The sequence below is a fragment of the Carassius carassius genome, chromosome 21 (genome assembly GCF_963082965.1).
Source record: "Carassius carassius chromosome 21, fCarCar2.1, whole genome shotgun sequence".
Lineage (NCBI taxonomy): Eukaryota > Metazoa > Chordata > Actinopteri > Cypriniformes > Cyprinidae > Carassius > Carassius carassius.
The window spans coordinates 21,905,671-21,914,797 of record NC_081775.1 but is presented as its reverse complement, the minus strand read 5'-3'; the positions used below and the strand labels follow the sequence as shown (position 1 = coordinate 21,914,797).

The window sequence follows — 9,127 nt, the reverse complement described above, 5'->3', positions numbered from 1 at the left end:
TCATCAATATCCACAATTTCATATTGGAGGTTAGAAGTTAAAACACAATGTATAGATTTAGAATATATAAAGTTTTTTAACGAAACATACAGTAAAATAACATAAGATTTAAATATGCCACACCAAAATGAACATAATCCCAGTTATTACATTTGTAAACAAACGTCTGCACCATTTGCTGTGAGAAAATCATTTCAGAAAGTGACATCTCACGTCAAACAGGCAGCATGATTTTCTTCCTCTGATCAGATTATGACTTGAACATTGACATTTTCTTTTACAATTAGTATTCAAGTTTCACCCATGAATCGAGCAGTTGCTTAAGACAATTTTCTCTGTTGAAAAAATTAGTAAATCAAGTAAAATGCAGAAAGTTTTCTACATGCATTCAAAAGTGCAAATATTCATTTTCACATAACAACAGCATGTTGTCTGTAAAGATGAGAATATGAACAGTCACTTGCATTAGAAACATTCACACACACACTCGCTCACTCACTCACACACACTTCAGTTTCAGGTTCTGTGAGAAATATGAAGAAAGTTCCAGAATCTGCAACAATTCAGCACAACACTTGTTTCATATAACAAGTTTCTTTTCAGTGTTCATATAATGCACAGTGTCTGATCTAGGATCAGTTCCTTCCTGCCCATAAAAATTGATTCACCATTTTGGAAATGTAAAGGCTGGTCCTAAATCAGCTTTACAGCCTGCTTTATATATATGAGGTTATATCAGTTCATGTTGTCATGCATGCTAACATCTTTTCCGTGTCTTTGTGGTGCCTTTGAGGGCTATGTAAGGAAGCCCAATGGACCATTTATTCCGTGGCCAGTACTGCAGGTCAGGTAGGGAATAAGGGATCTCCAGACTAGCGTCCAGGTAAGCCACCAGAGTACTAGCATAAGCGGTGGCCATCACAATCAGAATATGCCTGAACAGAGGGGTAGAGAAAAACAGAATCTGGATAAGCATGACAGCCCAAAAGTCTGGACAATGAGGTTTATCCCTCTAAAACCTGATCAAATAATAAAAGCCATATAAAATAAGCCACTTTTTTTATTTAACAGCTTACTGAACCTTTAAACGAAACATGCTAAAAAAAACTTTAACCCATATAGTATGATATAGAAAATGTGGAGCTGACAGTAGAGAAGAAAAAACATCTCAGTTTTATTCTGATGCCCAAAAATATGGAATTTGGTGCAGTTGCTGAGATTTACAAATCCAAAAAGTATGATTAGATCTTTTTAAATGTATAGCAGTCTACTTAAATGCATTGTAATGTCAGTTTTCACTCCACATCTCCCAATAATATGTCTAATATGTCTTATTAAGCTGATCTTTAAATGTTTAGTTTTATAATAAGCACTGTAGTTTTTATTGTGGGGGCAAAACATAATGCAATGCAATGATGACAGAGATGACAAATATTTCTTTAAAGCCTGTTGTGGTATCATATTTGATACATTTTAACACACACATAAAATTGTATGTGTATATGCATGTGCGTGTGTGTGTGTGTGTATATATATATATATATATATATATATACACACACACAGTACAGACCAAAAGTTTGGAAACATTACTATTTTTAATGTTTTTGAAAGACGTTTCTTCTGCTCATCAAGCCTGCATTTATTTGATCAAAAATACAGATAAAAAAACAGTAATAATGTGAAATATTATTACAACTTAAAATAATAGTTTTCTATTTGAATATACTTAAAAAAAAAATAATTTATTCCTGTGATGCAAAGCTGAATTTTCAGCATCATTACTCCAGCCTTCAGTGTCACATGTAACATCCAGTCTATCACATGATCATTTAGAAATCATTCTAATATTCTAATTTATTATGAGTGTTGGAAACAGTTCTGCTGTCTAATATATTTGATGAATAAAAGGTTAAAAAGAACTGCATTTATTAAAAAAAAAAAAAAATTCTAATAATATATATTCTAATAATATATTTTCTTTACTATCACTTTTTATCAATTTAACACATCCTTGCTGAATAAAAGTATTGATTTTATTAAAAAATAAAAAATAAAAAATACTGACCCCAAATTACTGACCAGTAGTGTATATTGTAATTACAAAATATTTATATATTAAAAACATAGCTTCTTTTTTTTTTTTTTTTTTTACTTTTAATTCATCAAAGCATCCTAAAAAAGTATCACATGTTCTGAAAAAATATTAAGCAGCAGAACTGTTTCCAACTTTGATAATGAATCATCATATTAGAATAATTTTCTAAAGGATCATGTGATAATGAGCATCACAGAAATAAATGATAATTTAAAGTATAATAAATTTTAAAACAATTATTTTAAATTGTAATAATATTTCACATTATTACATTTTTTTCTGTATTTTTGATCAAATAAATGCAGGCTTGATGAGCAGAAGAAACTTCTTTCAAAAACATTAAAAATAGTAATGTTTCCAAACTTTTGGTCTGTACTGTATATATATATAAACCTAAGTTCCTTGAGTCCAGTAAGTGTTCCCCTAGAAATATTACTAACAATATAAAACAAATATGATTTTTGTAGGCTTTAGGGTTCAAATGTGCTCAAAATGATACAGCAGGATATCATGGCTCACTCACCAGATACCGTGCAGATAACAGAAGTCCAGTTTCTGCCAGAAGCTGCAGCCAAAGCGATCGCTAATCCAGCAGGAGATGGCCAGAACCCACAGGCCAACGGACGCCCAGGCCAGACGCAGCACTTTCTGATCTGTGCAACTGTTGAGAAATAGATCCGTTTTGAATGAGTGTGAAAACAAGCAAGATAGAAAACCAATGAATAAAAACAGATCTTGTATAGTAGCCTTTATAGTCTTAAAGTGCATAAACAGTAACTAAAGCAACAATGAATGCACACTTTACTTCCTTAATTCCACAAACAGAAAGTAGAGGATATGGATGGTGAAGCAGTTGAGAGCGTAGGCATTGGCTGTAGGTTTGACAAAAGAGGACAAAGAGCTTATGACAGTGATGATCAGGACCATATGGCTGAAGGATTTCCTAAACAAGAACAAAACACAGAAAGACAGATCAAACTTTAGACTGAAGATAGTCTAGAGAGAAACAGATCTTTCTCCATTAGTCTCACCAAGGCTTTGATCACCATTTATTTGATCAAAAATACTGTAATATATAATTGTAAATTTAAATATGTTTTTTATCTGAATATCTATTAAGACGTAATTTATTCCTGTGATGGCAAAGTTGAATTGTTTTGCATCATTACTCCAGTCTTCAATGTCACATGATCCTTCAGAAATCATTCTAAAATGCTGATTTGCTGCTCAATAAACATTCCTCATTATTATCAATTATGAAAAAAGCTGCTGGTTAATATTTTGGAAACAGTGTTTGATTTTTTTTTTCAGGATTGACAATTTATTTAAAATAAATAAAGATTTCGAAATAGAAAGAACTATTAATTGCTATTTAAAAAAAAAAAAAACTGACCACCCCCCAACGTTTTAACAGTAGACATCAATATTTTTCTAAGTTTAAAATTTAATTAAGTTTAAATAGTTTCATTTAAGCAAGATAACAAACAGTTAAATATTAATATGAGGCTGGTTGGACCCCACTGAGAAAGCTGTGGAAACCATCTCTCCCACAGAGAGATCAGAATATCATGCTGCAAGTTAAACAGGGTTACTTTTACACAAACTGAGGACTGTAAACAAGTTAATGCTAGTGCATAGAAACAGACTGCATACATGGTACAGAATTTGCTACCTGTCCTTAATAAAAGAAGGGAAGTGTTTGCGTGGGAACCACAGGGAGTAACAAAGAGCCAAGACCCACAGGATTGAAAGCTCATCAAGCATCTGGCCCATAAAACTCAGAGTCATGTGAAAATACATGGAGAAGATACCTGAAGAGAAAGAAACAGATCACGGTCAAAGGGATGTGAATACAATTCAATTTAACTTGAATACATTATGTAAATACTATAAAAGCTGATTCATTGAGGCAACAGCATAAGTGGTTTAAACAAACCATGGTTTTTGCATGTTTTCCCAGTTGTCCTTTGCTTTGCTTTTAAACATTTATCTACATTGTCAGCTTATCAGGTGTGTGCATGTCTGACAACATACCACATTTCATTCATTCATTTATATGAATTTAATATAATGAATCAATTTGCTGGCTATAAATTTGACCTGGCTATTGAACAATACTGCCCTCTGCTGGAATGTTAATGCCACAACCCCTTTCAGATTGAACAGTCACACTTACCTACAAAGACCATCATGATCCAGACCAGGTGCACAGCCAGGTTTCTTTCCTTGGCATATGGGTGTAGCAGGTAAAGCATTATGGGTGCGATCACAAAGAATATCAAACTGCTCATCTGAAAGGGACAAAAAAAAAAAAAAACATGTATTAGTGAAAACAAACTCAAATCCTATCCCATGATGCCTTCCTCTAAATCTGGTTTTGACTTCTACACATTTTGTAGTTGTTGTAACTAGTTTAGGATCACAAGTAAAACCTGTTTGGGTTGAACTGTACTGGATTCAATCTCTGTTGAGCACATGGATAGGTGTAACACTGTGCCTGCACTGTAGAGGTGTGTGTAGTTAACATTTAACAATGTCTTGAGTAGGACTCCTCTAGTGTTAATTGCTGGATTCAGAGTGTTTCATAGTGACTAGAATGTGAAAGGTATTTGCGGCTCATCTGTTATATTCATACCGTGTTAAAATATTCCACAACATTCTCTGAATTTTTGTAGTTGTCCTCACACCAGTCAATTTGAGAGCTCTCGTAGGCAAACACACTTGCCATTTTGTCAAAGGATGGAAATGACGGGATCCCTGAGAGAAAAAAGAGAGTTTTATAAATCACTGTAATGACGCGTCAAAAATTCTGTGGCTTGAATCTGTGTGTTAAAGAACAAAAAACTCGCCATGGTGCTAAAGCTTGTTGTCTTTACAGGGAGGAGAGTTTTAGACTCTGTCACAGAATGGAGCTACTGAACAAAATGTATATCTGTGCCTTTCTGGAGGCTCTAGTAGATTTGTAGGCTTGCAAGTTTTTTTAAAGGACAAGGGGACATTCACAAAGAACATGTTTTGTATTCCACTGCACTGTTTTCCACTGGTTTTTAATATAAAGGAGCCGTTCATACATGTGAACAATATTTGACCATATGCATGACAACATTTGAAAAATCCTGTGCTCAAGATAAAATATGTTTTGTTAAAATAAACTTTTTGATGCAAACATGTATTATGTGAATGCCCGGTTATAGGAAATGCCAGAGAGTGAAATGGAGAAGAAAAAAAAACTGCAAAAACACATTCTGTGTGAAAGCCCCCTTTAACGGTTTCGTTCTATACCTCAACTTTTTGCAGCCTCTCGCACAACAAAGCGTTCCAAAAAATGCATCGCACAAGTTACAATGATTCCAAGCATAGGGTCGGTCAAATGGTTAATTGCGATTAAATCGCATCCAAAATAAAAAGTTTGTGTTTACATAATAGATGTTTGTGTACTGTATTTATGTATAATGTATAGCCTATGTAAATGCAATCACACATGTAAGCCTATATTTTACAAATACGTTACGTTTATATATATATATATATATATTTATATATAATTTATATAATAGTTAAATATTTTATATAAAAACATGACTTTTTCTTAAATATATACATGCATGTCTGTATATTTATATATACAAAATAAATATACACTGTACACACCCATATATACACTGTACACACCCATATATTGCGTAAAAGGAACTTTTATTTGGGAATCGTTTGACAGCACTGAAAAAACACATCACCACCTTACTTTTTTTTTTATATACACTGCCATTTACTGTTTTGCTTTTTAACACAAAAACAAATTCAGTGTGAACCGGGGCCTGTTTTTTATTTTGACTTATTTTGAACCAAATCGACTGACAATAAGTCAGTCTAACTGAAATAAACCTGAATTATTTGGTAAACTTGTTTTATGAAACGGGCCCCAGGTCCTATGTTGAGTGATTCAGTGATTCGTTCATATCACACAAAATGAATCTTTTTAGTGAACAGATCAAAAGATTCGACTCTTTTGGATAATTCAAAATCCGTTCTATTCTAATAAACAGAGACTGACAGGTTTCTCTTGCCTAAGCAAGTTTTGCATGCAAGTGTAGTAAAATTACTTCCGGTGACCCTACAACCCCCAGTTATTGTTGCCATATTAAACACCAGGTGACCTTTTCTGAGCTCACAACATTTTCAGTTAGCCAATGTCATATACTACATTCATTTACAATTTATCTCTTTGTTGATTTGAATTTTACTGCTTACATGTCTACCGTTTTAAATCTTAAACAGGCCGTAGTTGTACCTGAACAATACCGTGCGGTTGAGCTTAATTTGACAGGGATTAAATCTATATAGGAAGAGATGAGAGAGCAATCTTTCCACAGCTGTACTGCCCCATCTCTGTGTCTGCAGTCATGGGGGATCCAGTTTTCAAGTGACAGCAGCAGTTTACAAACATAAGTCAGTCACACAGAAGGGAGAATGGTGCTGGTCAGTCCAGTCCAGATAATAGGGTCAAACAAGTAATCAAGGAAGTAGAGATAAAACCATAATGTCATTGTGAATAGGGTAGAGGGTAAAAAACAGATATATATTTTGTATATTCATATACATAGGCCTATAGTAATACACGTAATTTTTGTCTTTGTGGACCCTAAAGGAAATGTTTTCAAGATGCTAATAAAGGAATATTTATTACTGGAAAATAACTAATAGAAATAGTTTAAGATTTACAATGGACTGACAGCTTAACCGCACAGTACAGTTTTATAGCCTATAAAACACAATAAATAAAATAAAATAAAAAAACCTGATATTTAATATATGTCTACTAATAAGAATTTGAAGTTAAAACATTTTTAATTAGCTCCTTTTAGGGGTGAAAGTTAAAGGGTTAAATACTGTGGCACGTATAGGGTACCATTGCCCTCAGAGCACGGCTCGTTCTCCCGGGGTAAAGTCAATCCTCGGGATAATGAATTAATTGGTGAGGGAGCAAAGCACAGACGTACAGAGAAAGCAAACAGACACTACAATAACCGAAACGCTTAGGACTAACATGCTTATCTTACATAAACTCTCTCAAATCGATTAAACCAAATGATCAGACGTTCAGATAAAAAAGCTATCGCTTACCTCTCCAAAACGCATCCACAGCGGCGCGCTCCATGTGTCAGGTTTAAGTAGGGGAGAAATGTCCCCGATCCTGTTACTCGGGTCTCGCGTTGTGACATCACATGGAGGCTTCAGGTGAAACCGAGCAAACAGTAGCATTCCTCATTGTGCCATTGTATAATGAAGCGGACTGACCTGAAATGCACCGTTTTATATGAGAACGGCTGACACGCGCCCGGCTCTAGCACGAGCAGCATCACGAGTTTATCTAGCTGAGGTCAAGTTTACCTGCACCTCACCTGTGGAACCTTAATTCAGGGTTTCCGTGCTACTGTCACCTTTGGTTTGTTCACTGGAGGTTTATGAGGCTCTATTGTCTCCAGACCGCTTTGGAACAATAGGCTAAATATAAATGAATTGAACTAAATCAAACAGAATCCAAGATTTGATAAACTTGATAAAAAAAAAAAAACAAGCATACAAAAGGTAATTTTTCTCAACTGTCATCTGATGTTAAAAAAGAAACATGACTCGTGTAAAATCAAGCTGTTCAAGGAGATTCAATATTAATCATTTTAAAGCGTTAACAGGTATTTTGGTTACTGGTTACCATAGTAGATCAATGTTGGCCTGTGCATTGTATCCTGTACAAATATCCTTAAAGAAACAAAGATCTATTTTTAACTCAGAGGAACATATAGATGAAACTGCTGCAGTTACCGCTCATTAACATGAAGATCACATGCAAATGTCAAGGCTTAAATCTGTATTTGTTTTTTACACTCAGCAACATGCTGGTTTTTGCATAAATGTTTAGCATGGAAAATGAGGAGTGACTCTCTTGTTGTAGTGTTTCTGTGCACCTGTCAAGGGAGAAAACTTTCAGTCTGAACTCACCTGCTTAACCAGTCCTCCCACCCACCTGCATAGAACACGTTTTTCTGTCATTCACCTTTTGTGCCAGGGGCTAATAACCTCGATTCCACTGCAAATCTAATCCAAATATCACATCAAATGTATGTACCACAGAAAGGGGGAAAGATACCAATGAAAAATGCATTTCCATTGTAAAGTTATTTTGGCATGGCTCCATGTATTCACTCCATAGAGAGGTGAGAACTACATACTTCCAGCGAGGTGCAAACTTGATCAGATTCTCCATTCAGCAAAGCTTGATCGGTCCTAAATGATCATTGTAATTTACATATTGCTTATTTTTAAGAGTATCATCACATTTGTAGCTAAAACATTAGTGTGTGTGTGTGTGTGTGTATATATATATATATATATATATATATATATTGTTACGGCCTAAGCCTTCTGAGTGTTGTATCTGTATTTGTTTGTGATCTAATTAGTCTCTTCTCTTCTGAGTGTTAGGCTCCGCCCCTACACACCTGTGTCCTGTTGCTCTGATGGCTCAACTAGAGTATATAAGAGAAGGGTGAAGAAGAATGCAGCAGTGAATTCCATGCAGGGGTGAATTCTGTGCGCATCATGATGTCCAGCCAGCCTCTGAAGAAAGCTGTGTTCTATTTGATGTTTATTTGGTTTGATCTATTTGTCAGTGTCTGTTAAGTATATTCTTTGACTTTGGTATAGTTTAATTGTTATTGTTACATGTGGAGAGTTGAGATGAATGAGAGATGTGAGATTGAGTAATCATTTATTAGTCCAATAATAAATGGTTAAATTGCTGTTGGCCTCATGTCTCCTTTTATGTTGTGGACCCCTTTCTCAACGAGCATCTTATAACAGGGGTTCGTAACAATATATATATTAAATTTTAATATAGTACCTCACTGAGATCTGTTAAACAAAGCTCTTTTTAATACTGTTAGTATCAGACATCAATTTATAAGTTTTATGACTGAAGATTTTACAAATAAGGATAAAAAGAAGCATAAAAAATGTATGCATATAAAA

The 9,127-nt window shown here is 34.4% G+C and overlaps 1 protein-coding gene across 1 annotated transcript; it reads right to left on the bottom strand.

The window, feature by feature from the left end:
* Positions 1–314: 314 nt before the first annotated feature.
* On the bottom strand, positions 315–7,390 carry acer1 (alkaline ceramidase 1). The gene is made up of 7 exons (XM_059502845.1): positions 7,223–7,390; positions 4,734–4,855; positions 4,275–4,389; positions 3,771–3,909; positions 2,904–3,041; positions 2,622–2,759; positions 315–935 (listed from the first exon to the last, which is right to left on the bottom strand). The coding sequence occupies exons 1-7, from the start codon at positions 7,254–7,256 to the stop codon at positions 758–760; spliced, it is 864 nt and encodes a 287-aa protein (XP_059358828.1). The 5' UTR covers positions 7,257–7,390; the 3' UTR covers positions 315–757.
* Between the last annotated feature and the right edge of the window lie 1,737 nt (positions 7,391–9,127).